The 27,134-nt window shown below is 66.0% G+C and overlaps 3 protein-coding genes across 3 annotated transcripts; 2 read left to right on the top strand and 1 right to left on the bottom strand.

The window, feature by feature from the left end:
* Nucleotides 1-94: 94 nt before the first annotated feature.
* On the top strand, nucleotides 95-8,724 carry CHLRE_10g420900v5 (uncharacterized protein). Its single transcript, XM_043066467.1, has 18 exons — nucleotides 95-298; nucleotides 618-727; nucleotides 881-1,040; nucleotides 1,258-1,700; nucleotides 2,068-2,127; nucleotides 2,743-2,961; nucleotides 3,185-3,262; nucleotides 3,526-3,659; nucleotides 3,939-4,038; nucleotides 4,422-4,511; nucleotides 4,785-4,953; nucleotides 5,222-5,349; nucleotides 5,652-5,795; nucleotides 6,081-6,248; nucleotides 6,529-6,702; nucleotides 7,007-7,114; nucleotides 7,453-7,576; nucleotides 7,993-8,724. The coding sequence occupies exons 1-18, from the start codon at nucleotides 220-222 to the stop codon at nucleotides 8,292-8,294; spliced, it is 2,790 nt and encodes a 929-aa protein (XP_042919864.1). The 5' UTR covers nucleotides 95-219; the 3' UTR covers nucleotides 8,295-8,724.
* Nucleotides 8,725-8,834: 110 nt separating this feature from the next.
* On the top strand, nucleotides 8,835-11,520 carry CHLRE_10g420850v5 (uncharacterized protein). The gene is made up of 5 exons (XM_043066466.1): nucleotides 8,835-9,094; nucleotides 9,240-9,308; nucleotides 9,486-9,908; nucleotides 10,043-10,211; nucleotides 10,356-11,520. Exons 1-5 carry the CDS (start codon nucleotides 9,049-9,051, stop codon nucleotides 11,182-11,184), a joined length of 1,536 nt encoding a protein of 511 aa, XP_042919863.1. The 5' UTR covers nucleotides 8,835-9,048; the 3' UTR covers nucleotides 11,185-11,520.
* Nucleotides 11,521-11,522: 2 nt separating this feature from the next.
* CHLRE_10g420800v5 (uncharacterized protein) lies at nucleotides 11,523-27,074 on the bottom strand. The gene is made up of 35 exons (XM_001702724.3): nucleotides 26,635-27,074; nucleotides 26,283-26,341; nucleotides 25,899-26,001; nucleotides 25,537-25,731; nucleotides 24,904-25,374; nucleotides 24,503-24,757; nucleotides 24,086-24,322; nucleotides 23,729-23,899; nucleotides 23,357-23,542; nucleotides 22,914-23,186; nucleotides 22,588-22,709; nucleotides 21,724-22,448; nucleotides 21,333-21,613; nucleotides 21,039-21,188; nucleotides 20,657-20,866; nucleotides 20,382-20,503; nucleotides 20,161-20,261; nucleotides 19,686-19,963; nucleotides 19,237-19,476; nucleotides 18,831-19,040; nucleotides 18,017-18,610; nucleotides 17,700-17,873; nucleotides 17,394-17,510; nucleotides 16,973-17,224; nucleotides 16,474-16,770; nucleotides 15,854-16,282; nucleotides 15,428-15,643; nucleotides 15,166-15,282; nucleotides 14,832-14,946; nucleotides 14,443-14,667; nucleotides 14,122-14,291; nucleotides 13,841-13,978; nucleotides 13,519-13,620; nucleotides 12,793-13,367; nucleotides 11,523-12,578 (listed from the first exon to the last, which is right to left on the bottom strand). Exons 1-35 carry the CDS (start codon nucleotides 26,803-26,805, stop codon nucleotides 12,305-12,307), a joined length of 8,355 nt encoding a protein of 2,784 aa, XP_001702776.1. The 5' UTR covers nucleotides 26,806-27,074; the 3' UTR covers nucleotides 11,523-12,304.
* Between the last annotated feature and the right edge of the window lie 60 nt (nucleotides 27,075-27,134).

Here is a 27,134-nt window from a genome sequence, read left to right as displayed (position 1 = left end):
TAGAACCAGGGAAACCAAACGCCCATTTCAGTGCCTCATGCAGGCCGACCCGCTCCCAGCGTCGAATTGGCCCTTGAAACCTTTGGAAACTATTTTTGTGTGTTGGGCTTTTAGATTGATTATAGGGACAGGCAAACTGCAGTTCTCGACCATCTGGAGTGTTCTTTTACCAAACGCGAGCCCGCTCATGCCAAGCTTTTGACACACAAGGTTATTGCTATGGGTGACTTTAATCCCGGCTTCCAATTTGATTTTGGGGACGGCGCGGCCGCCGCCCAGCCGGCATGGGAGTTCGCGGGTAGGTTGCCGTCGAAAGCACTGCCCGCAAAGAACTTACGCACCAGCATTGATGCGCAATAACAATAATGCAAGGAAACCCAAGGGTTTCGGTTTAGAAGTTTGGGCCAAACCCTGACAGTGCCGTGCCACCCCCGAACACGCTGCGTATGCGCTATCACCGCGCTTGTGTCACTCGGGCGCTTGATGGGCAATGGCAATCCCTTATTTGGACCTGGTCGAGTAAGCGGCACGACACCGTCAGTGGCTGCCGGAAACAGGCCCTCGATACCTGGGGGGACGTATGTGAGCGGGAGACTTTCCAACCTGTCTTCCTACAGGCGCCATCCAGCAGTCCAAGCTGGACGGGCCGGTCCACGGCACCAGCATCGACCACAAGATCTCGCAGCGCTTGCAACAGCGCGGGGGAGCAGCGGCCAATGGCAAGGCGGTGAGCAGCGCCGCAGCAGGACAGTCGATGAGGAGTGGGTTATGACTGTGGTGGTTGTGACGGGGAGGCTGCAGCACGCATGGTTGGCGCGCACGAGGGGCAGGGCTCGAACTCACGACCTTGTTTTGTCGGAATGCGGCTTGGATCCAGCAGGCGGGCGGCAAGGCTACGGCGCCAAGGGGTGCCGGCAAGCCAGCCGCTGCTGCGCAGGTGAACGGCAAGCGCAGCCGTGCGCAACGTGACAGCGATGAGGATGAGGACGACGACGAAGAGGACGACGATGATGAGGATGATGAGGAGGCGCCCCTACCGGGTGTGTTGGCGGTTCCGACGGCCATGTTCACACATGGGGCTGCGCTCGTGTCCTGTCAGGGTCCCTCCGGCCGGCGCTGTTGCGGCCGCCGGTGTCTGTTGCTGCATGTGCGTATGTTGCCCCCGTCCTCCGTGCCCCAGTCCGTCTGCCCACCCACCTGCCTACCCACATGCCTGATCAAGTTACTATGTGGCCATTACTTCGTGTGTGTCATCAGGCGAGCTGGACGACGATGACGATGATGAGGAGGGCGCGGAGGAGGATGGCGAGGACGAGGAGGATGGGGAGGACGACGAGGAGGAAGAGGAGGAAGAGGAGCAGGCGCAGCCTTCAGGGAAGCAGGCGCGGGCAAAGCAGCAGCAACAGCAGCAACAGCAACAGAAGGCGAAGGGTCGTGCCAAGCCGGAGTCTGAGGAGGAGGAGGACGACGGAGACGACGAGGAGGAGGGTGACGGCGCGGGGTCCAGTGGGGACGATGAGGAAATGGACGAGGACGATGATGAGGACGGAGAGGAGGAGGGGGACGAGGAGGAGGAGGAGGACCGGCGGCCGAGCACCAGCGGCCGCGGCGACAAGGCCGCGGCGGCCAAGGGCGCCAAGGCTTCTGCGGCGGCGGCTGGGAAGGGCGGCAAGGGGACCTTTTACAGCGAGACACCTGAGGTGGGGTCGTGGTGCGGGCTGGATGGGTGGGTGGGCGGATGACTTTGGGGCGGCTAGGTATGTGTGATGTTGAAGCTAGTGAGCCTGTGTGCGGCTGCCAGTGCGGGTGTGAATGAGGGAGGTGGCGTTCGGCCCAGGCTAGGGGCGGGGGCAGCGGCGCCCAGGCAGCGGCGCGCTGCATGCTCGGTGCAAGCGCCGTGCCGCCCATTCACCTACACTTGCACATACGCACACACACACACACACACACACACACACACACACACACACACACACACACACACACACACACACATACGCACACACACACACACACACACACACACACACACACACACACACACGCACACGCTCCGCGCTGCTGCAGGGCACCAAGTTCAGCTCTGCCTCGTTCGCGGACCTCAACATATCGCGCCCGCTGCTCAAGGTGGGAGGGGCCCCGCATGGAACACGGGACTCGCATGTGTGTTTGTGTCTTCGTGTGTGTGCGTGTTTGGGGCCCTCGTGTATGGAGGCAATCGCGTTGCACATACATGTATCGACCGGTGCACGGCTGGCCGCTGTCTTTCAGCTAGAGCGTGTGTGCGCTCCCGCCTTCCACAGCTTCCTCACCACCCTATAACAATTATGCGCAACACAACCCGCACACACACGCACACACACACACACACACATGTCTTTGCGCAACGTTTTCCTTGTGCTCTTTAACACACACACACACACACACACACACACACACACACACACACACACACACACTATGACCAGCGGGCGGGAATATGGGACGTAGGCGTGCTGGGTAAACGTTGTAGCGCGCCCAGGGCGCGGCGCATACAATGCATATGGGTGCCACTCGGGGTCAGATCGTTCGTCGATCGCCCGAGAGGGTTACAGGCTTTTCGCGGGTAAGTATGACTACCGGGGTCGACGCGGCAACACGACGCTCGGTATTCGGTAGGTATCCGTAAGTAACTCCGGCGCCGCTTGGGCGGGCTTCGTTTTGTTGTTTTTTTCTAACACACACACACACACACACACACAGGCGGTGGAGGCTCTGGGCTACAAGTCGCCCACGCCCATCCAGGCCGCCTGCATCCCGCTGGCGCTGGCGGGCCGCGACATTTGCGGCAGCGCTGTGACCGGCAGCGGCAAGACCGCCGCCTTCGCGCTGCCCTTCCTGGAGCGGCTGCTGCACCGGCCGCGGGGGCTTGCGGCCACCTACGTGCTCGTGCTCACACCCACACGCGAGCTGGCGGTGCAGGTGGGGGCTGGGTGGGGCGGGAATGTGTGTGTGTGTGTGTGTGTGGGGGGGGGGGGTTGTGAATTCCAGCCCAAACTAAACCAAAGCAAACTAAAACGAGCGGAGGGGAGGCATGTTATCGAGGGCGTGTTCAGACGCACTCTGCCTTGCTCGCTGACATGTATGCCTAGTTTCCACCTCTTGGCGCGCTCTTACACACACCCATCTTGTCGCTCCACTCCAGATCCACTCCATGATTGAGAAGCTGGCCCAGTTCACCGACATCAACGTGGCGCTCATTGTGGGAGGGCTCAGCCTGCAGGTGGGCGGGCGGGCGTGGGGGGAGGAAGGGGGGGGAGAGAGGTGAGCGGGGGCCGGAACGGAAGGGAGGGGCAGCGTTGGCCGACAGGGAGGACGCGCGGAAGCACATAGGGTGGTGGCATCCAATTATACCACAACCAGCCCATCACGCACCCGACACAACCCCTCCTCCCCCATCCTCCCACCGCCTCCTCCTCCCCGCCCCCCCCTTCTCCCCCCCGCCTCCCCCCTCCTCCCGCCTCCTCCCGCCTGCTCGCCCCTCAGGTCCAGGCCATCACGCTACGCCAGTCGCCCGAGGTGGTGGTGGCCACGCCCGGCCGCCTCATCGACCACCTGCGCAACAGCCAGAGTGTGGGGCTGGAGGACCTCGCGGTGCTGGTGCTGGACGAGGCGGACAGGTGGGGGGGGGGGGGCAGGGGGGGGCGGCAGTTGGGGGGGATATGTGCCCGGTCCCAGAGAAAGATCCCATCGTCATTCAGAAAGGCCGCCCGGTCACGAAAATGGGGGCTGTCATGGGGGGCGGTTGGGGCGGGTTGTAAGCTTGTCGATTTCGTTCGGTTCAAGGAAACGCTTGATACCGTTTGCCGCAGTCGATGCAAGACACAAACAGCGGCTGAGTACCACCTCCCATTGTTGTGCATTCAACCCCCCACCCGCCTCGCCCCCTCACCCGTCAGGCTGCTGGAGATGGGCTTCCGAGAGGAGGTGGCTGAGGTGGTGCGGGCGGCGCCGCGCAAGCGCCAGACCATGTTGTTCAGCGCCACGTTCAACGACCAGGTGCGGGAGCTGTGTGGGGGGTTCGGGAGTTTTGGCGTGGAGTTTGGGGGAGGCAGTTTGAGAGATGCTTGGGGTGGCGCTTAGGAGTTGGTCGGGAGGGGGGTGATGCAAAAGGGAGTTAACTACTTTAGGGGGAAGGGAGGGCTTGTGCCTGTTAGTCGAAGCGGGTGCGGGCGCCGCAAGGGGGCGCGTGTCCCGACCCCCAGACATCGTGAGAAGAGGGCCCGAGTGCGCGCTTGCGTCTCTCATGTTTTCGTACAGTGCCGTCTGAACACCCTGCACCCTGCACGCGCTGACAGTCACCGGACTTCCGTATCTTCATCTCATCACGCCTACCTCTTAACCCCGCCACCTCTTGACCCCGCCACCCCGCCACCCCACAGGTCCGGGACCTGGTAGCGCTGTCGCTCAAGCAGCCGGTGCGGCTGGCGGCGGACGCAGCGCGCGCCGCCCCCAAACTGCTCACGCAGGAGGTGAGGGGGCCGGGTTGGGGGCCGGGGGACTCGGGAGGGTGATGGCTCCAGCTGACTGGCGCTGGGGCTGGCTGGTATGAGGCTTCTCACCACAGGCCCTGCATACCACAGGTCCTGCAGTTTTGGGCACCGTGCCACAGCGCCATGTCAGCCTGCCCTTCCCCCTCTTCACCTCCGCCTGCTCCTCCTCCTCCGCCTCCTCACCTGCTCCTCCTTCCGCTTCCCCCTCCGCTTCCCCTCTGCCCTTCCCCCTGCGCTTCCCCCCCTGTCCAGATCGTGCGGCTCAAGGGCCCCGCCGCCGCCGCCACCAAGGAGGCGGTGTGCCTGGCGCTGTGTGCGCGCTCCTTCGGCGACCGCGGCCGCACCATTGTGTTCTGCTCCACCAAGACCAAGGCGCACAGGCTCAAGATCCTGTTCGGGCTGGCAGGGCTGCCGCCAGCGGGTGAGAGCCAGGGAAAGGAGCGAGAGCTAGAGAGTGTGTGTACAAGTGTTCAGGGGAAGGAGAAGGTGAATGTTGAGGGCTTCAGCGTCGAGGTTAGTCGAAAGGCTGAATGCAGCACACAGCCACCCTCCACGCATATCGTTGCGATGCACGCGCCCCCGCCCACCCACCCACCGACCACCCATTTACCCCACCCACCCACGCTCTACCACTCCTGCCCCCGCCCCTCCCCTCCCCCGGCCCCTTGCCTCCGCCCCTTCCGCTGCAGCCGAGCTGCACGGCAACATGAGTCAGACCGCCCGCTTGGAGTCCCTGGAGTCCTTCCGGCGCGGCGACACGGCGTTCCTGCTGGCGACCGACGTGGCGGCGCGCGGGCTGGACATCCAGGGCGTGGAGGTGAGGGGGCAGGGAAGGGGGGGAGGGGGGCACGGGAGGAGGGGGAGGGGGAGGGGGAGGGGGAGGGAGGGAGAAAGGGAGGGGGTGGGAGGATAGGAGGGCGGGCCTGGAGATGGCAGGTGAATGGATAGGTGGTGCTTTAGATTAGGAGGCGTTGGGAAGGCGGAAGATGGGGGGCGTTGTAAATGCCAGCCCAAACTATAGGGGGATTGTACAAATGCACAACAACATTCTGACCTCGCAACCTCACGCCCCTACCCGCCCCCTCCCCCATTTGCCCCCCCCCCCCCGCTGTGCGCCAGGTGGTTGTCAACTACGACGCGCCGCCCAAGCTGGAGACCTACCTGCACCGCATCGGCCGCACGGCGCGCGCGGGGGCGGCGGGCGTGGCGGTGACGCTGGTGGAGGATGGCGACCGCGGGCTGCTCAAGGAGCTGGGCAAGAAGGTGGGGAGGGCGGTGAGGTGGTGGGGGTGGCAGTGGTGGGAGGGGAGGGGGGGAGTGGTGCGGGGCGGAAGGGGATGGACTGGGATGGGATGGTGCGGAAGGTGGTGGCTAGGCGGGCCGCTTCACGCCGACAGCTGGGCAATGCGCGCAGAGCTGCCGTGCTGATCCACTGCTGCTGCAGCTCAGCAACTGTACTATCCTTCTTACCCCGCATTGCGCTTTATACACAGCACTGGTCTCAACGTTCGTTTGTTTCCCACTTGTGTCTTGGTCAACACGCTGCAGGGCGGCTCGGGCGGCGGCGGTGTGGCTCTGAAGCAGCGGCTGGTGCCTGCGGCCGCGGTGGTCCAGTGGCAGTCTCGGGTGGAGCGGCTGGAGCGCGACGTGCGCGCCATCCTGGCTGAGGAGCGCGACGAGGCGGACCTGCGCAAGGCGGAGATGGAGGCCAACAAGGTGGGGGGGGGCGTGGGGGGTGAGCGGGTGGAGGGGGTGGAGGGGGTGAGCGGGTGGAGGGGGTGGAGGGGGTGAGCGTGAGGGGTGGGGTAGCCGTGCATTGGGTGGGGATAGGGGGCAGATAGGGAGGAGGAGGGGTAGGTTGTGAGGCGGGGTAGATAGTGGCGCGGGGTACGGTATTGCTGCTTGTCCTCCTGCCGCTGCCGGCACCTTATCGATTCAGCAACATGCAGCCAGGTAACAACAACCATGCCTCCCAAACACAAACACAAACACACAGGCCGTCAACATGATGGAGCACGAGTCGGAGATCATGTCGCGGCCCAAGCGCACATGGTTCGTCACTGAGAAGCAGAAGCGCGAGCTGGCGGCGCGCAGTGCCCAGGCGGCCGGGGGCGAGGAGGAGGACGACGGTGACGACGACGAGGGCGGTCAGGAGGACGGCCGCGGCAAGGTGGGTGGGCGGATGCGGGCGCGCTGTGTCGGGTGGCTGCAGTCAATCTCACAGACGGTTCTGCAGGCGGTCAGGCGAGCCTTTCGACACGTGCACCGGCCGCGCCCACTCCTCAATTCCCGCGGGCCCTATACCTTCCAATTTCTTACTCCCGCCTTGCATACCGAAACTGTACCTCCTCCCCGCCCCCCGCAACGACGCGCCTGCTGTACCCATGTGCCTGGCTACAATTTCGCTTCCTCTTAGTCAGTTATGAATGTAAACCACCACCCCTTTGACACGTGAATGGCTATTTCCCTTGCAGAAGTCCAAGGCGGCTGCCAACAAGGCTGAAAAGCGCGCCGAGCGCAAGGCGGCGGCGGCCGCCGAGGCCAAAGACAAGGAGGCGGGCAAGCTCAAACGCGGCGCGCTGGTGAGACTGCGACCTAGGCGGCACGGAGCATGGCATTGGGCAGGGCATTGAGTATTCTTGAGCAAGGCGGGGGAGGAGTAGAGGGAGAAGAGGAGGGGTTGTTGGGCGATATGTGCAGCGGGCAAGGAGGGGTTGGTCGCCAGACACGCGGCGTGCGCATTGCTGGCACGCGGCGTGAGGCTGTGCTGGTGGCCGGGGGGTGTCACTGTGACTGGACCTTGAGTATGAGCTCATGGGTGGGCTCACGCAACACTCCTCTACCCCCTGAGGGGTTTAGGTTGGGATGGTACCTACAACCCCCGCCCCTAACCCCAACCTCCCCCCCCCCCGTCCCTCAGGACCCGGAGCAGAAGGCGCTCCAGCCCAAGGTGCGCTCCATCAAGACACTGGCGCGCGAGCTGCAGCAGACCGAGGGCATCACCGCAGCCAAGGCGGCCAAGATCGCGGCGCAGCGGATCACTGGTGGGTGGCTGGGTGGTGAGAGCGGCCGTGGGACAGTAGGAAAAAGACACATTTAGATGCCCCAGGGCGCCGTCCGCAGGGTTATATACTTGTGTGTCGTAGAACTTCCGTGTCCCGCCCACAGAGGCGGTAGCTGTGGGGAGCGGAGGTATGGGACAGGGAACATGGGCCCCGCGGAGTGTGAAAGTGGGGGTGGGGATAAACACTTTGTATGTACGGGATGGGTTTTCGTGCCCGAACGGCTGAGCCCAGTGCATGCGGGTGGCACACTCTTGACCAAGGCATCCATGGCGAACCGTATTCCTTGCCTGCTAGCTCCGACAACCTCGTCTGGCATCGTGCGCATGTTTCCTCCATGCCTCGTCCATTCCTTGTCCTTACAAGTCCCGGCACACCTGGCTCCTCGCTCCTCGCAGGCCTCAAGGCGGGCGGCAAGAAAAAGAAGAGCAAGAAGCAGAAGACGAGCGACGGCGGCGATGGCGACGGTGATGGTGGCGGCGGCGGCGGCGGCGCGCTCTTCAGCGGCGACGGCATCAACACGGCGCGGCCGGGCAAGCTGTCGGTGGCGGCGGGCGGAGACAAGGATGCATTTAAGACAGTGGGCCGCTTCGGCGGCAAGCTGCGAAGCCAGCTGAGTAAGACGGAGCTAAATAAGCTCAAGCGCCAGGGCAAGGGCAAATCCAGCTTCAAGAGCAAGTCGCGATTCAAGCGCCGTTGAGTTTGGGAGAAGCAAGGAGGTTGGATTTGAGCGGGATGGCTTTTGCGTGTTTTGAGAGGCTTAAGGAGGCTACGGGGACCGGGGTGAGCTGCACAGGTGAGCGGTGAGGTGGCGAGTATGTCGTTGTTTGTTTGTAGGAGCGGTTCCATGGGTGGAGGTCGGAGAGCTGGGCTGCCACGCCTGAGCGCGCCTGACGTCAGGCATAGTCAGGCACGCCGACCGCTCGTCTTGCGTCGCTCCCCGTCCAGGGCGGATTCAACGACAGGCCAGGCGGTGGCGATCGTGTAACAATGTTGGAGGTACTTGGCCATGGCACAGTCAAGTAGGCGGGGTTTGGCACCGCCCGGCAATGATGGCAACAAATCACGGCGGAGCTGGAAGCACGGCATGCTGCTCTAGCATAACACACAAGGTGTAACGGAGCGTATGTTACCAGTCTGGCGGGCGCACACAGATGACAGAGCCGTTGCTCTCTCTCCAGCGATGATACCCAGGCGTTTTAAAGACATAGATATATAGTTCACGCTATTTATAGAAGCAGTTGAGGCCGGTCAGTGAGCATGGGACATTGCAATCCCGAATCCACGCGTACCTCCTGGGGGGCTATTTACGAGTAATGGCGCAGTTGTCGTCGAAGGTTGAACAGTCGTAGCTTTGTACTTATGACAAGGGTATAGATTGCGCCTGTGAGAAGCACTCAGCTATGGCCGACAACGGGCATTCCTACGTTTGGGGGCCATGTTTACTTCTATGCATGCTACTTCTTGTAAATGCTCGACTTGACCCGGCCTTGGAAGCAGGTACGGGGTTCCACCGCGTTACTTCCGCACACACATGAAGTCTGCTATCCACGACCGGCTTCCTCCAGGGACTTCGATGCAATTGGTTGTAGTAAGCTGTTAATATTGACAGAGAACTGTCTGGCTGTCCTGGCTTTACTTGCAGGTTTGCGGAAATTGGAGGGCGTCACACAACGCTCTGACCGGCAGCTGACTGACACAGTGGAGTCTTCATGTAAGCGAGGATAGAGTCGTTGTATTGGGTGCCCGTTGTCTAGGGGCGGGGACCGTGCTGACAAAGGCATCGTTCTGAGCTTCATGTCTGGGGCACCATCTCGACGCACTGCAGTGCAGTAAGCCGCCAACTGCTGCAGATCGGAGGCTTCCTCATTTGCATTTTACGTGTCTGCAGGGGGCTCCTGGCTGCCTATGAACTTGCTGGCCTCCACCATGGTGCCCCTCGCGTGGGACACCGAGGGCAAGGCCTTCAGCGGCGCTCTCGCGTCACCCGGCGGGCTGGGCTACGTGCTAGCGCTGGTGCGGGCATCCAACGGCTCTCGGATGCTGGTGCCCGTGTGCGACCGCGGCTGGAACGACGACGCGGCGCGCGTGGCGTGCAACCTGGGCGGTTTCCGGTACGGTGCGGCGGTGCCCACGGGTGGTGCCACCGGGCGTGCCCAGATCACCACACTGAGCCTGGCACCCATGTTTGACGTGATCGAGTGCTACCCGGCAGTGGGCACCACCAACGCAACGGCCGCCTTCGCCACGTGCTACGGCACCTGGTACCAGTGGGGCACGTGCAATGGCGTGGCAGCGGTCATCTGCTCAAATGGTGAGCGCAAGGAAGCTCGGGTGGGATCATTAATCAGGCCGGGATTCCGCACCACGCCCAACATGAGGCAAACATGCAACATTACGGCATGATTATAACGAACTGCGTTGTGCGCTTTGGCTGTTGGCGCGCAGAGGCATTCAAGCCGCCCCCGCCCTCCCCCCCCAAGCCGACACCGTCCCCCTCCCCCAAGCCCAAGCCCGGGAAAAAGCCCACCAAGAAGCCCACCCCGAGTCCCAAGCCCAGCCCTAGCCCCGCTCCCGCCACGGTGACCGCCAAGTTTGTGAACAAGGCTTCTGTCTCGTGAGTAGGGCCGAAGTGTTGCACACGAATAAACAAGTGTCTTAGGGATGAACCTTGAGTTGTATGCTCCACAGCAGTCTCGTGACCTCCCCGCTGACCCACTCGCTCATGACCTGCGCGACATGCTTCCGGCCTGGCCCACAGGACTTGCGCGTCCAACGCCAAGGCATCTAACATTTGCAGCGACGTGGAAGTTGTCGTGGACAGCTTCGTCACAGCTACAGACCTCGCGAAGTATCCGTCCATGTGCTTCCGTGTCGTCGTGAAGAAGACCACCACGGGCTGCGGCTCGGCCGCTGGGCTCCAGGAGCTGCGCATTCCGACACCGATTAACCCTTCCTGCGACGACCTCACACTCAACGCCACTGTCAATGACGTGCCGGCCAGCCTCGTGGCCACCTGCATTCGGGATGAGGGCATGCAGTATATGGCGGTCTCGCTCGCCGGCTTGACGGCCGCTCAGCTGGACGGCGCGAAGGTGTGCGTGGAGGACGTTCCGGCTGTCTCCTGGAACGCTGACCTCCAGAACTACTTTTTGGACATGGCGACGGGCGACCTCATTCCCGGCTCAGAAACCATCTCAGGCAGCCCGCCCGGTACGCAGTTCTCCACTAGCTACTACTACCACACTGTGTCGTACGCTGTCGTACCAAAGGGCAGCGCTGGCCGCTGTTACAAAGAGGCGAATGCCACATACGTTGCCTCGAAATCAGTATGCATTCCCAATGAGAGCGAGTTCCAGTGTAGTGCTGGCGGCGCCATGTCTGGGTGTGCGAAGCAGCAGACCAGCTCGGACTGTGGTGACGGCTTCAAGAAGTGCGGCTTTGACGTGAGGAAGGGGCACTCCATTGCTGCATTTGCTGCCAAGAATGCTGGAGGCTGTAGCAAGTGCTTGAGCAACAAGGAGTTTGGCTACTGCTACGTCAAGGGCCCCACAAGCAAGGACATGTTCTCGTACTGCTGCAGCCTGTAGCAGGCGTGTGCTGGTGGCTTGAATCAGTGCCAAGCAGTGTTGCGCACGGAGGCATGTATCATGTACGGTGCAGATATGCACCTGCTGCTTTACTGTGTCTGTGAGACCAGGCAGAGAAAGCATGCACGCATTCATGGATGGGCTGCGGTGTGGCTGTGATGGCCCTCATCTCCCATTCAGAATTCATACTGGCCTTCTTTCATTAGGCGTGATTCTTAACCGTGCATCCGACAAAGCAAGACTGCTTAAGTGATATCCTTGGACAGATTTCACCAATTTGCTATTAGTTGCATGTGTGGGTCCCATGGAAGGGGGCGTGGGATGTTGCTTAGGAGGCCGCTGGGGCCAAGCCTGCTTCAGCACGCGAGTGGATGCCCAGAAAGGAGTGTGTTGAGTAAAGCGCTTTGTGATGCGGGATGTTTGATTGTGCCAACGTGCGGGTCTTGATGAGGGCCTAGCGCCTGGCTTTTGATGCTTCTTTCGAGCCTTTCATGCCTCGCAGCCACTGCTGTGTGCAGCGTGGACGAAGGTGTGTGGCTGTGCTGAGGGCCCGAGGCTCGTACAGATGCACGCCGTGCTCAGGCGGCACTTAGCCTGGCTTTGCTGCTTACGTATCGTGTGTGGTCGTGGGACGGCAAGAAGCGCACCGAGTGCAAGTTTCAGGTCGTAAGCCGCCACTCCAAGTAGCAGGCTGACCGCAGCTAGCAACATACGATGATAATCAGCTGCAGGCCAGACTCCCCTTCAGTATGGGGGGCGGGGGGTCGCTATCTCACTGTGGTGCACGATTGAGGACTATGAGTGACTATGCCACTCCACACCACGAGCCGCCATAGAGACACTCTACACTACACACTTGCGAAACGTCAGTATTGCATGACCTCCATGTTATAGGCCTGGGCCTTCCGCCGCGGCCAGTACAATCTACAAGAATGATGAATGCAAGTTTCCCCTCCTCGCGCAGCCTTGTCACCCGTGAGCCTATAACATGGTAGTCCGCGTATCTTCAGCCAGCCTGCGGCGCTTACAATGGCGCACTACCACAGACGCCCATGGCACGAGCAGCACAGAGCACACTGATACTTACCACTGCACCCCACGAACCCCGCCATCCCCCGCATCACTTCTTGGCGCCCTTGGCTGCCTTGTTGCCCTGCGTCAGCACCGCACCCAGAAGCCCCGGCGCGCCCCACACCTGTAGGCAGGCCCTCAGGTGCGCCAGCTCAAACTCATCCAGCACACCAGCGCCAGCCCCGCCACTGCCGCCGCCGCCGGTGAGCAGCGAGTACACGACCTCGCCCAGCACCCGCCCCGCCGCCAGGCCCGCCATCACACCATGCATCAGCTTCACCACAGCAGCAGGCGGCGCCGCCGCCGACATCACCAGCACCGTCCTGCGTGTAGGGTGTGCGTCATAAGGGCGGTTATCCGTCAGACATACGCGCAGCGCAGCCGGCACCCAAACGCTGCCGCGGCCAGCCCTTCCCACCATGCACCCAACACGCATCTCCCAGCCCCTCCCATGCGCGTTTGCCACACTGCAGCGCCACACGTTCACGCACACGCGCTCACACACACGCACACACACACACACACGCGCGCGCTCACCTGACGCCCTTGGCCAGCAGCAGTGTGGCCACGCGGCCGGGGCTCTCCAGCCGCCTCTGCTCCGCGCTCTTGCGGTTGTCGCGGTACAGCTGCGCCCAGTACGCGTCGTCCGTGTTGCAGCGGTCGAACAGCAGCGCCGCCTCGCAGCCGCCCAGGGGCGCCGAGGCCAGCACCGCCGGCGGCACGTGCGCGGCGAAGCGGCCCACGCCCAGGAACAGCAGCCCCGTGCAGGGGCCTCCGGTGGCCTGGCCCGCCAGCAGCGAGGCGTAGGTGTCGGGCGAGGGCGCGCGGCCGGGCACGCCTTCCAGGCCGCCGCCGGGGCCGCCGGGACCCCACCAGGAGGCGGCGGGCAGGACCTGCGTGAGCTCGGGCGCCGAGAGCGCGGGTATGAGCTGCGCCGTGTAGGGCCCGCGCGCCTGCTGTGCGGTGGAGCACTCGTGGCGCGGGTCCACGATGACCGTGAGGCGGCCCAGGTCCAGCGGCGGCAGTGCGGCGGGCGCGGCTGCTGCGGCTGCTGCGTGCTCGGACGCGGCTGCCGAGTCCGCGCGAGGCAGCGTGTGGCAGGCGGCCAGGGCCTGTGGAGGGAGTTGGGTGTGGCAGAGTGAGGCAGTGCGCTGTGCAGGCGGTTGAAGTGGCAGGTGCCGTGGGATCGAACAACGGCGGCTGCAGGGCACCCTTCATCAGTCACCCGACGGACTGGGTGGAATCGCTGTCAACCGCCCGCACCTGCAGGCTGGGTGACCTGGACACCTCGGAGCAGGTGGTGGCCAGGTGGCGCGCCGCCTCCCAGGGCAGTGACTGGAGGGCCGGGTCCAGCAGCAGAGCCACCTGGGGGGCGGGGGCGGGGGTGGATGGGTGGAGAGGAGAGCGAGGCAGGGAGGGAGGGGGAGAGGAGAGCGCGCAGTGAAGACAGGGAAGAATGGCACCGATTGCATTTGCGAGTGCAAGGCCACAACACACGGTCAACAAGGCGGTCACTGCACATTGTCGGAGCTGGTTTAAAAAGCCCGTTGACAAGGTGACAACAGGACGTGTGCCCGGGTCTCACCTTGTGCTTGGTCGGCCCCGCCGCCTCCTTCTTGTCCTTCTTCTCCTTCTTGCCGTCCGGGCTGCCGGGCGGCGGTAGCGGCAGCGCCGGCACCGCAGCCTCCAGCCAGGGCGCCAGCGGCGCAAGCCACTCCTCAAACTGCAACACCACAAAACATTCCAACATCACAACATTACAAGGCCTGTTAGTAAGATGCGGCATGCAAGGTGCACGAAGTACGCGACATACAATATCTGTGGCTACAAGAGCTCTGCTAGCCGACTCCTCCGCGCCCGCCGCACCTGCTCCAGGATGCCGCTCCACTCCTCGTTCAGGCGGGAGTCAAACACCTGCACCTTGCCCGCCTCGCCCGCGGCAGCGGCGGCGGCAGCCGCCGCCGCGGCGGCGCCCGGCCCCGACTTTGGTCCCTGCTTGCTGCCGGGCCGCTTGGTGGCAGACCCTGGCTTCTTGCCTGCAGTGTATGGCGACAGCCCTCATTCATTAAGGGTTTCAGACTACCGTGCCTTTCTTCTTTTTCTTGCCTTTTTCTTCCGTGTTGCAAAGCCGTGCCCCCAGCCGCTTTCAGCCCTTCCCTTGACCACCCTTTCCCCGCTCCACCTCACCCTTTTTGGAGGGGCTGTCGGGCCGGTCATCCTCAGGTGGCACGCCAACGCCCTTGGCCGCCGCAGACGCGATGGCCTCGCGTAGGGTCCGCTCCACGCCGCGGCGGTAGGCGCGGCACTCCGCCACCAGCGCCTCCACCGCCGCCGGGTCTACCTCCACCACGTGCAGTAGCGACAGGCGCGGGCCGGCGGCCGCGGGCGCGGAGGCGTCCGTCTTCTTCTTGCCTGTGCGCATGCGCATAAGCATGGGAGGGCCATTTGTCAGATGGATGGATGGATGGATGACTGTCTTGTGAAGGGCCGGAGGTGAGTACGCTGTGCGTTTGCACGGGGCCATGCGGCTCGTCCCGCTGCTGGTGGCGTTGCGATGCGGTACGTTGTGTGCTCACTCTTCTCGGCGTTGAGTGGCGGCGTGGGCTCAGCGGTGGCGTCGGGAATGTTGAGCGCTGCCGCGTACAGGCGGCCGCCGTCCGGGGACAGGTACAGCATCAGCACACGCAGGTCCTGTGAGTGGGTCATATGCAGGGGATATGGCGGCATGGTGCGTTCAGCAAACCTGACTGAACACACCGCGCCGCTGGCTATGCAGAGTAGCAATGCATGGCGCCAGCATGGCCATTAGGCGAGGACACACAGGGCGGGAGTCCTGAAACTGGGCTAGGGCAGCACCCGAGAGCCACATGCAAGTGCGGTGCGGCCCGGGCCCGGCCCCCTCCCCCTCACCTGCGGCAGCGCCGCCAGCTGCTGCTCCACGGGCGGCGCGGCTGCGGCGTCCAGGCGCGCGGCGGCGCCCTTGAGCCCCGACAGCATGCGGCGCAGAGCCGAGTAGTGCACGTTGTCCTGTGGTGGGAATGGGGGAGACCTGGTCGGAGGATAACCTAGTACCATCGGGCCTGTGAATGGACGCTTTTACCCGCGACACACGCACAACCGCAAATCCTGGCAATGCAGCTTGCCCCTCGTCATTTGCATAGCCCACACCCACCTGCGGCGCGGGCAGCACCTCCGACAGCTTGTCGCGCTGCGCCAGCGCCAGCACCTCGGGCTGCTGCGCCGGCGCCGCGGCCCGCAGCAGCGCCTGGCCGCCCGCCGCCGCGCGGCAGGCCTGTGCGGCGGCCAGCGAGCGGCAGGCCAGCCCCGGCGACAGCTGGCCGTACAGCGTGGACAGAGCCAGAGCGCACTGCTCGCCCAGGGCCCAGTCCTGCGTGCGTGTGTGCATGTGTGTGCGTGTGTGCATGTGTGTGCGTGTGTGTGCGTGTGTGTGCGTTATGAGAGCCTAAGCACATGTGTGTACGGTAGCAATATGCGTGTGTGTATGTGGAGGTATGGGGTGTGAATGCACGAGTAGCTTTGGGCGAGGTGTGGGGTTCAATGGGGGTCGCAGGCCGCCAGCGCCCCAACCCACACGGACCTGCACGGACGTGGCAGACGCGAGGGCGGAGGAAAGCATCGCCGCCGCCTGCGCTTGAAGCCGCAACGCCGCCGCTCCCTCGGGCGTCGCCGCCGCCTCCGCCGCCTCGGCAGCTGCGTCTGCAGCCGCTGTATCCGGCCCCTCCTCGTCCTCCTCCTCCTCGGCCCCCGCCGGCGGCCGCTTGGGCGCGCCGGGGGGTTTGGGCGGCGGCACGAAGGGCCGCAGCGGGTCCAGTGCCTCAGGCGCCGCCATCATGAACTTGAAGGCGAGGCAGCGGCCGGCGATCAGCAGGGCGCGGGCGCGGTCGCGCGGCGCGGCGGCCACCAGGGCGGCGGCGCCAGTGGCCAGGGCCAGAGCGCTGTCCTCGGGCAGAAGCCCGGGCGGTGCAGGCGGCGCGCCGCCGGCCTCATCAATGAAGTCGATTACGACCTGTGGAAACGGGCGTCACTGACGTGAGTGAAGTGGGTGGTGGGCCTCATGCATGCGGCTACGCGGGCCATGTTACCATGCCGGCCTCTGCCCCCCACCAATGGGCACGCAGCCACAACCGCCACGTCACCGGCTTCGCAACATGACGACAACAACAGCAACAGTCCACGGCGGCACGCGCCCGCACGCACCTGCACGTCGCGCTTGCCCCTCATGTGCGGGAACTTGGGCCGCGCCTTCTCCCGGTCCGCCCCCGCCAGCCGCTCCCGCTCCTCCGCCGCCGCCAGCTGCACCTCCGCCAGCCGGCAGCGCACGCACGCCAGCAGCCGCGCAGTGGGCGTGACGCAGCGCGGCGCCAGGTCGCGTGGGGTGGCCTCGGCGTGGAAGCGCACCGCCATTTCCTCCGCCGCCAACAACACCTTCTCCACCTTCTTCAGCCGCGGCCGCAGGTCCTTGATGTGGGTGGGTTCCGCCAGCATGAGCTCCGCCTGCAGCGGTGTTGGCGGTGGTGGTGGTGGAAGCGGGAATGAGCTTAGCGAGGCGATGGATGTGATGGAGGCAACGTGGCATGGCACATCTCTGACCAGTGGCAAAACTGCACGCCCCCCCACCGCCATCTCCAGCCCTTGCAGCACCATCTTGTCGCCTCCCTGCCTGCCTCCTGCCTGCTGCCCCCTGCCTCCTGCCCACCTGCACCAGCAGCGCCTCAATGTGCGGCAGGCCCGCCTCCCGCGCCGCCAGCGCCATGATGGCCTGGTTCACCAGCGTCACCGCGCCGTCGTAGCTCTTGCGCCAGGTGCTCACGCCCTGACCCCGCAGCATCTCCATGTCCGTCAGCAGCAGCCGGGCCAGCCGCACGCGCAGCACGGCGCCGGCGGCGGAGGCGGGCTTCTCGGCGGCGCGGTCGTCGCGGGCCAGGGCCAGGAACATGGCGATGCCGCCCTGTGGGTGGTGTGGAAGGTGTTGGGGAGGCGGGGTGAGGCGTGGAGGCTGGTGTTGAGAATTTGGGTATTGTGAGGAGCCACGAGATGGCAGGGGTATACTACAGCCCAACAGTGCAGTTGTCAGGAGGGCAGCAAGGACTGCAAGGGCGAGGGCCGCGCCGCCGCACCTGCAGCGCCTCTCGTGCGTCCGAGGTGGTGGAGTGCGCCCCCGCCAGGCGGCAGTCCACATACTGCACCAGCAGCTCAGCCCAGAAGTCAATGTCGCCACCAAATCGCTGGGCGGCCTGCAGGGGTGAAGGGCGCATTCGTGTGGTGGTGTCCAGGAGTGTACAACACGGTATGTGCAACCATGTTTGCGCACGCAGAACGCAGGCGGACTACAGGACACTCGATCCCTCGTGCTTGCACGGCGCTGCCCTCCCCATCGTGATGTCTTGTGCTGCCGACCCCAGCCCGCCTCCCTTCCCCCTCACCTGCACCAGCGCCACGGCCTCGACGGGGTTGTGTGCGGCCAGCTCCGTGCGGCTGAGCGCCAGCAGGCAGCGCGCCTCAGCCTCGCGGTTGCCGCAGTCGGCCGCGTGTGCTCGAGCGCGAGACAGCAGCTGCCGCGCGGCGGCGTAGTGGCCGCGCCGCAGCAGGTAGTCACCCTGATGAAAGGTTTGGGCATCCCATTTAGTGTCAAGCATGGCCATCCAACCGCAAATGCTGTTATACTCTCGTCGTTTTGTGGAGTCATAAAGCGTGCAGCACAAGCAGTTGACAAGGCCTGGCGGCGCCGGCGCGCGCCCACCTTCTTAAGCCACACGTCATGCAGTGTGAAGGGCCGCAGCAGCAGCTGGCCGCTGACGTGGCTCAGCAGCCCACCCGCGCTGCCCGCCAGGTCCACATTGCCCAGCTCGCGAGCCGCGTCCTCCATCCACTCCGGCAGCTGGCCATGCGAGTCCCCAGGCGCCGGGCCGCCGATGTAGTGAATGCCGTCATCGTGCGGAGAGGGCGACTCGCGGCCGCCGCGGCCGCCTCCGGCGGCCGTGAATGACGCCGCGGCGGCGGCGTCAGCCGCCGCCGCGGCCTGGCTGGCGGCCGCCACAGGCGGGAGCGGCGCCGCCGCGGCGGCGTTGGCTGCATTGTTGGCTCTCCGGACGCCGCCGGCGAGGAAGGACAGCCGGCCCACGGCCAGTGCCGAGCGCGGCCGTGCGGCCTCCAGCTTGCCTGCTGCGGCGAGGACCAGGTCCGCCAGCGCGGCCTGCTCCGCCGCCTGCGCCTCCTCCTGCGGCCCGATGCACGCCACGTCGCCCAGCGCCGCCTCCACCTCGCCCGCCTCGCGGCTCAGGCCCAGCTCGTCCAGCGCCGCCACCAGGCCCAGGCTGGTGGCCACATACATGCCCTGAAAGGGTGTGTTTGTGTTTGTGTCGCCGAAGTGGAGTTGTCAGCTTTGCATTCATCATACGAATGGCGATCGCACGGGCCTCCAGGTACCATGTGGAAACGGCATCGGCCATACCTGCGCCACACTGAATACTGCCACGGCCGCCCCCGGCTGCCCCAACACACCCCACCAGGCCACTACCCACCCCGCGCCCCACCGCACCGCACACCCCACGCACCTCGTCCCGCAGCACCATGCGCGCCAGCACGCGCTGCAGCTGCGCCAGCCCCAGGCAGTGGCAGTGGTAGCCGCGCGCGCGCAGGCAGGCCTGCAGCAGCTCCAGATAGGCCAGCGTCAGCTCCGCCTGCGGCAGCAGCTCGCGAGACAGCGCCGTCACCGCGCCCGTGGCGGCGTCCGAGGCCAGCGTCTCCAGCAGCTCGGGCGTGATCTGTTACGAGGTTTCGGGGTTTGGGAGTTGGGCCAGGGAGAGAAAAAAACACATTTTTGTGCCAGGGCCTCACGCGTGAGATCATACATACGGTGCACACACGTGCAGCCAACGGCACGTTTGCATGCCCATGCCCTCAAGCCCGCCGGTGCCCCGCTCGCGCGCACATGCTCCTGGGCAGTCCAGGCCCACCCACCTGCCACGTGCCCCAACCAATGAGCGTGTCGGGCACCACTGCGTAGGGCTTGGGCAGCGGCGTCTCGGGCGGCGGGTCGCGGCCCTCCAGCGCCGCCGCCGCCACCTCGCCGTTGTACGAGTCGCGCGCCGCCACGAAGGCTGTGTGCGCCGCGCTGTGCAGCGCCTGCGTGAGCAGCCGCATGAAGTTGTGGTGCGCCGCCAGCATGTAGTCCGTGTGGTCGGTGGCGTTGGGCGCGGCCTGGGCGGACCGGGGCGCGGGAGCAGCAGGTGAGGGCAGGAGGGAGGGGAGGACACATGGTGGCACGGGCCACGGCACTCGTGAATGGCGCGACACAAGGCATAAGGCAGACCAGGAGGGGGAGGCGCAAAATGCCATACAAAGATCTGATGCCCCCGCATAGTACGCCCGCACCGGCCGCACCGCCCGCCCGCGCCGGCCGGCCGCACCTGACACGCCATGACGTAGAGCCGAGCCAGGCGCTCCAGGTGCGTGGACCCCAGCTCCTCGGGCACACGGTTGGGGTCGGGCGCCGCCGGACCCGCGCCCTCGCCGCCCTCGCTGGGCCGCGCGCCGTCCGCGCTGCCGCCGCCGCCGCGGCTGTAGCTGCGGCTGAGCACGCGGCGGAAGCCGCCGCCCGCGCGACCCGAGCTGGAGCCGCCGCCGGAGCGGCTGCGGGGCTTGGCCTTGGTGGCGTCGTCCTCGTCATCCGTGCCGTCGCCGTCCACTGCAACAGGGCGTATCGGAGGTGGTGTGCGCGGGCGCAGGTCGGGCCCAGTGAAGTTGAGTCATGTGTGCTCAGGGAATCAGTGGAGCGCACAGCTTCTCGTGCATGCCTAGCATGAGCTGTGCCTTCGCTTCAAGAGGGACGGCACAAAGAGGGAAGGCACAGGTCAAGCAGTGCGGGCTCAGTACGGCACTCACGGTCTCCCGTGTCGAACTCCAGCAGTGCGTCCGCCGCCGCCAGCAGCGCATCCTCCGCCGCCTCCTTGTCGTCGCTGCTGGACAGCAGCCACTCCGCGTACCTGCACGGCCGGGCAAATTACAAATGCTCAAGTGCTGAGACGAGCTACCTATAAAGGCTTGGTGAATCAGCCCTGCCCCCCCTGGAATCACCCAGCCCCCCACGCGCCCAGGCCGCGCACCCGGCCAGCGCCACCGCCTTGAGCCAGCCGTGGTGCTCCACTGCCTCCCCCGCGGCCTTGTGCGCCGCGATCTGGTCGTAGCGGGCGGCGCTGTGGTGCGACAGCACCGACCAGGCGTAGGCCTGCACACCACCACAATGAAGCAGAAGTGGAGCTATGCGCTGGAGACACTACGAGCTAGGGCTGCTGATGGGTACCAAGCAGGCGGGCTGACATGCCTGTCGTTAAACGAAAGCGCAAACCACCACTGCTGTATGAGCACTGCGCGCCCCCACCTGTGCCTCCGGCGGGTGCTCCTTGACCTTTGTCATCTCGGCGTTGACGTTCTTGCCCAGCATGGCCAGGCACGCCGCCTTCCAGCCCATCAGCGGCCGGTGCAGGCTGCGGCTCTTGACGGCGCGCGAGGCAGCGTCGCAGGCGGCCACGGCGTCGCCCCAGCGCTTGGCGGCGGCCAGCGACTCCACATACAGGCAGTTCATCCGCACCTGCGTGTGTGCATGTGTGCGTACAGTCATTGCAGGTGCAGGCTCATACTTGGGGTGGTGCTGATTGGTGCTGAAGGAAGAGGCGCCAGCCTTCGGTGCTGTGCGCGGGTGGCGATCCAGCCTCTGCGAGCATGCCTGAACCCTGTGTTGGGCCCCCCCTCCACCCCCGCACCTGGAAGCCCTTGTCCGCGGGCCCCACTCGGTTGAGCGCCTCCACCGCGGTGCCCAGCGGCCGGATCAGCGCCGCGCGCAGCAGCGGCTTGGTGGTGAAGGGCAGGGCGGCGTTCCAGGCCACACGGCAGGCCGACTCACACAGGTCCGCCTGCGCGGCCGCAGAGGGAAGGGCGAGCGAGTGAAGACATCCAGAAATACCTGCAGCCCTATTAAGTAACAAGGCTGGAGCGCAGGCTACGACAGAAATGCATCCGCACGCGGACCTACACACAGACACGCCCACGTGTCGCACCTTGTTCACAAAGGCCGCGCAGCGGGCCGCCTGCGCCGCGTGCAGCAGCGCCTCGCGCCGCACCGTGAGCGCCGTGGCTGCGCCCTGGCTGGGCAGGTCCACCAGCGTCAGCAGCGCCGCGGCGCGCACGCTCAGCGCCACGGAGGCCCAGAACCAGCCCGCGGGCGTCATCTCGGGCACGTCGCTGGGCGCCTCCAGTCGGAGCACGTCCAGGTCGCGGCCGGCGCCAGGCAGCGCCGCCAGAGCCGCCGCCGAGCACTCCAGCGCAGCGGGCCACACGCCTGTGAGACAGCGCGTCAGACATTGTTAGGCACCATGCTACATGAACCTGGAGCTGGCCCACGCCCGTAACATCCCTACTCCTTGACAATATGTGAACCTCCGTTCCCACCTGCATCCGCAACCGCGCGCGCCATCTTGGCCCACAGCTCCAGCGGCGGCCCGCCCGGCAGCGCGCGCAGCAGCGCAATGGCCGCCGCCGCGTCCGCAGCCAGCGAGCCGTGCGGCTTGCGGCCCTTGTCGCCCCCGCCCTTCTCCGCGCCGGCGCCCGCGGGCTGCTTCTCCTCGTTCACCCTGTTGGCGGACGACAGCGCTTCGATGGCGCTGACCACACGGCTGGTGGCCGCGGACGCCGCAGCCGCACCCGCCGGCAGGCCCGAGCTCACGCCGCGGTACTGCTGCAGCCGCGCGTACATCTCCAACAGCCCCTGCGTGGAGGCGCCGCCCGCGCGCTCCAGCGCCGCCTCCGCCACCGCCGTCACCGTGCCAATCGACGCCAGCAGCCGCGCCAGCGCCGGGAAGCCGCGCGGGTCCAGGCCGCTGGCCGCCACACGTGCGTCCGGCAGCGGCTTGTAGGCGGGCGAGCGGCGGTTGAAGTGCGGCCCGGCGTCGCCTGCGGGCGGCGGGTTGCCGTCCTCGTCCAGGGAGTCCTCGTCGTCGTCGTCCTCCAGCTCCTGGCCGGCGTCGCGCGCGGCCTTGGCGCGCAGGGTGGCCAGCAGCAGCCGGTGCTCGGCGGCGCGGCCCAGGGCCTCTGCCACGGCGACAGCCAGCGGGCCGTCGCTGTCGGCGACTGGCAGCGCCACCAGCGCCTCCGCCACGGGGCGCAGCCAGCGGTACCTGAGCGCATGAATATACGGAGCTTGCGTCAGCATTGTGGCAATGTACTACAGCGGCTCACGGGTTCCCGACTTCTACCCTCCATACTGTCTGAATGCGGCTCAGGAAGCTCGGCAGCGCGGGACACCCTGGGGCTCACAGGTCGGCGTATCTGTGCTGCTGCATGAGCGGCAGCGCGGCATTGTACAGCTGCACGGCGTTGTTGAGGGTGAGCCAGGGCTCGTTGACAGACATGGCGCCGCGCATGGAGCGCACCGAGGCCTGCACAGGCACAGGGCGGCGGCGGCGGCGGCGGAGGTCCACGAGAAAGTAAGACGGTGCAAGCACCAGGCGGAGGGCAGAGCAGTTATGATACAGCACAGCATAGAGATGGACGTGTGACATGTGCCACACCGCCTCGCGTCTAGAACCCCGCGCACAGACCCCGAGCACTTCCCCCCGCCCCCACGTGCACCGCGCCCGCACCTGCACCACCAGCTCCTGCAGCTGCTCCGTGGTGGCGGGCGGCTGCCGCACCCCCTCGCCGTCCACCTCGGGCGGCGAGGGCCGCGTGGGCGGGCTGATGTCGGCCCGCCGCCGCCTCAGCGCGCTGATGGCCGCCTCCGCCTCGTAGTGCGCCAGCTGCGCCTGCAGCAGCACCATCTCGCGGTCCACGGCGGGGTCCCAGGACACGCACAGCGCGTGCGGCGCCGCCGCCAGCACGTGCTCGTCCATGCGGCTGGAGGCGGCGGAGCGCATCTGGAGGCGGGGGCGGAGGAGGGAGAGGACGAGGAGGGGTAAGGGGAGGAGCGGGCATAGAACGGGCGAGGTCAGGGAGTGAGCGTGTAGGACTGCGCCAGGACGCAGGCTACCGCGAACCCGTTACTGAGGTCAGTACAACCGTACAGGCGCCCAACGGGGGCACTCACCAGCTCGGCCCACACAGCGGTGCGCCGCCGGGCCGCCGCGTGTGCGGCGTCGCGGTCGGGGCCGGGCGGGTCGGTGGGCGCGGGCGGCGGCGGGTGCGGCAGGTCACGCAGCTTCTCGCGGGCTCGAGCTAGCAGGTCGGACTTGATGGCGGGGTTGCGGCTCTCCTTGCTGCGCTCGATCAGAGACTGAGGACAAGGGCGGGGTGGGGGCGGCAGCATGTAAGCGCATTGGCCTTGCACACGCAATGGCACAAGTGCCATCTAGGCTAACGGCGGGCAGAACTGCTCATGCCCTGGATTCGCACCCCGCCATCCCCTGCCTCCCCAGCCGGCCCACCACCTGAGCGCGGTTAGGTCCCACGCCAAACCCACCACCGCCTCCTCCTCCGGGTTGGCTGGCTCCGCCGAGGTGCGCAGCGCCAGCGCCCGGGCCAGCGGCGCCGCCCAGCGGTCCAGCGGCCGCGCCAGCCAGGGCACGGCGGCGGCCTCGGCGGGCGGCGGCAGGTAGTCCAGCGCAAGAGCCTTGCCCACCTCCTGGCCAGCCTGTGAGGTAAGGCGCGTCGTGTTTGCAGCGTGCATGTTTAGCCAGTGATGCAAGGGGCAGACGGGTGCCAAAGGCGCCACAACTTGACGTCAATGTACCGGTACCCATGTAGTCTACTTCTCACTTCGTTTGCCTCGCACGTCCCGCCGCCGCCCCGGCTCAGCTTCGTGCCCCCTCCGCCCCACCTTGATGAGCGCCTCCTCCGCGGCGTCGCACTTGCCCGCCTCCAGATGCAGCGCCGCGCGCAGCCGCGTCAGCGGGCTGGCAGCCACCGCCAGCGCGCGCGCCGCCGCGTTGAAGGCGCGCTTCACGTGCTTGCGCAGCCCCGGCTGCAGCAGCAGCAGGCCGGCGTTCCAGGCCAGGCGCGCGGCGGCGTGGATGCCCTCCACGTCAGCCAGCTTGGTGAAGGTGGTCAGCACGTCCTGTGTGGCCAGGCGGAAGCGGAAATCCGGTTGCCGAGGAGTTGTAAGAACGTAAGAAACTCGACCACCAAGCCTGCTTGGAACTGAGTGACGCCATGTATTGCAAAGCCAATGCTATTGTAACAACCCCGCCAGCACCCATCCACGCGGCCAAGCCCCTGCCCCCCCCCGGGCCCTCACCTCCAGTTGCTCCAGAGCCTTGACGTGCGCCGCCACCACCACCGGCGCCAGCGAGGTGTCGCCCGCGGGGCCCAGCGCCTGCAGCGCCAGCTGCACGCGCGTCATGTCGCTCCAGGTGCGCGGGCCGCTGTCGCTGGAGGCAGCGGCGCGGCTGGCCCAGCGCTCCGCCAGCTCGGGCAGCCCGGCCAGCGCGGCGGCCCAGGCGGCGCGCGACACGGGCCGCAGCAGCGCGCCCTTCACGGGGCCGTCGGGGCCCTGTTGGCGATGGGGCGGCACGGGAGCAGGGAGGCGTTTTACAGGCAGCCATGGGCCGTGCGGTAGAGCTCCGCGATGCGGGCACCTGGGCATATTTCTGAACACGGAGACGAACCACAACACGAACGCCTTTCCCCCAGCCGCACCTTGGGGTCCACCTTGGCCACCGCCTCCCGCAGCTGCTGCTCCGCAACGGCGCGGTCCGGCCGGCCCGTCAGCACCGCCTGGATCAGACGCAGCGCGCCCTCCTCATCCAGCGCCGCAGCAGCGCCCTTGGCGCCCGGCTTGCCCGCACCGCCGGCGGCACCACCGCCACCCGCCTTGGCTCCCTTGCCGCCCGCTGCCGCCGCCAGCGTGGCCAAGTGCACCTGCAGCCGCGCCACGTCCTTTTGCAGCTCCGTCAGCTTCGCGGCAGCTGCCGTGTCGTACGCCCGCTGCAGCGTCTTGGCGGCATCGTCGTGCGTGGCGGCGGCGCCACCGCCGCCCTTGGCGGGCGCCTTCCCTCCGGCAGCCTCCGCTTGCGCTGCGGCCACAGTCGCGGCGTCTGACTGGCAGAGCGCCAGGGCGGTGTAGATGCGCACCTTCCACTCCTCGTGCCCCGGGACCTTGTCAAGAGCCTGCAACAGCGCGTGTGCACCAGCGGGGCATCCGGTCAGACCCCCAAAACAGTATCACAAAGCGTTGCAGGGGCCCGCTGCTATCCGTCCTCCCGTCTGTCACCGACGGCTACCCCGCTCCCGCCCCGCCCGTGTCGGCCTCCGTGCCAGCGCCCCTCGCACCTGCACCACGCGGTCCGTGGAGGCGAGCAGGTGGTGCCTCAGGCCGTCCCGGTGCAGCGGCGCCACCACACGCCAGTGGTGCACGGAGGCGTTGTACACCAGGAACTGGTAGCGCGGCTGGTTGGCCGCCGCCACCTCCAGACCCGCCATCACGTGCTTCACGCCCTCCAGCGTGCCGTCAATCAGCGCCTTGCCCTGCGGACCGCGGCGGCAGGAATAGCGACAAGATCAGCGGCACCGATGTGCCCGTCAGACACCTGCCGACGCCGTAACCTCCCACGCCGTACATTGGGCTCCGACCCGCGACCGAGAACTCCCTCCTCTCGCCGCCCGCCCTTCCCTCCCGCCCCCCGCCTTCGCACCTTGAGCCCCTTGGAGCGCTCCGACACCAGCAGCCCCCGTGCGAAGTGCGCCCGGCACAGGTACTGGTCGCGCAGCTCCACCGGGGCCATGCCCACCGTGTACCTGTGCAGGCGGGGGCAGGAACGGGAGGCGGGCGGCCAGCGGCGAGGGTGGCGGGTTGGCAAAGCCCAATGGCCAGAACGTATCCGCAGCGGCTGTGATATTGGCCATAAGTCTCCGAGCCGAGGCTTGGCCTCGGCGCCCCCGTGCCTTGCCGCCGCGACGAACTGGCCAACAAGATACCACATCCCTTTCGTGTGCCATCCCTTCAGCCGCCCCGTCGCACGGTTTCCCCCACCCACCCGCCCCCTACCCCCTTCCCCTGCCCTCCACACCGCCCCCACCTGCGCTGCTCCAGGAAGTATCGCTCCAGGCAGTCATGCGCCACATCCAGGCTGCCGACCTGTGCCGGCCGCATCAAGGCCGTGGCAAGCAGTGGCGAAGGCACCGTCAGTCGTCAGGCGGGCAGGGCAGAGCGCCTGGCAGGGCAACGCCACATGCCTGCTGCTGCTGGTTTGGCTAGGATGGTGGACACCTGGTCCCAGACTTTCAGCTTTGCTTAGCTGCAACGAGCGCTTAGGCACTTCCAAGGCCACCGGCCAGTACCGTGTGCTACGACTGGGGCATCTTTTGGGCGCGCCTCCACCCCATCTCATTCCGCCTCCACGCGGTGCCTAGACCGCCACCCGTACACACCTTGAGGGCTGCCTCTGCACATAGTACCAATGTCTCCAGCCCCACGCGCGCGCCGGGCTGCTGGCCTGACAGGCTGGCCGTGATGGCCTCGTGCACGGTCTGCAGCTGCTTGACGCGGCTTGCGTCCGCGGGCTGTGCCAGCACCTGGTGCAGCGTCTCCGGCTGAGCCATGGCCGCACCGCTCCTGCACGCTCAAGACTTCAGGTATACGCAGATCCTCTATCCTGTGACTGTATTTTGCAAAGCATCACTCAACAGCTCAAGTCCGCGGAAGGCATGTCGCGAAAATATGTGCATGCATACGCTGTGGCTTGACTTACAGCTCTAAGCAGTAATTTTAGCCTAGAAGAAGCAAAATGGGTTTCTAACGCGCTCTCGCACGACCTCGAAGTTGGGCTGCCTCAAAGCGAGTCTTCTTTCCGTGCCTCCTAATTCGTTGCAAACAATGTACAGCGAGAAGTGCAATTTATTATCGAGACGGCACAAACATCCTCAGCATT

Source organism: Chlamydomonas reinhardtii, chromosome 10 (genome assembly GCF_000002595.2).
Source record: "Chlamydomonas reinhardtii strain CC-503 cw92 mt+ chromosome 10, whole genome shotgun sequence".
In the NCBI taxonomy this organism is placed as follows: domain Eukaryota; kingdom Viridiplantae; phylum Chlorophyta; class Chlorophyceae; order Chlamydomonadales; family Chlamydomonadaceae; genus Chlamydomonas; species Chlamydomonas reinhardtii.
The sequence above is the reverse complement of the archived record's forward strand: the minus strand, read 5'-3'. Positions and strand labels throughout refer to the sequence as shown.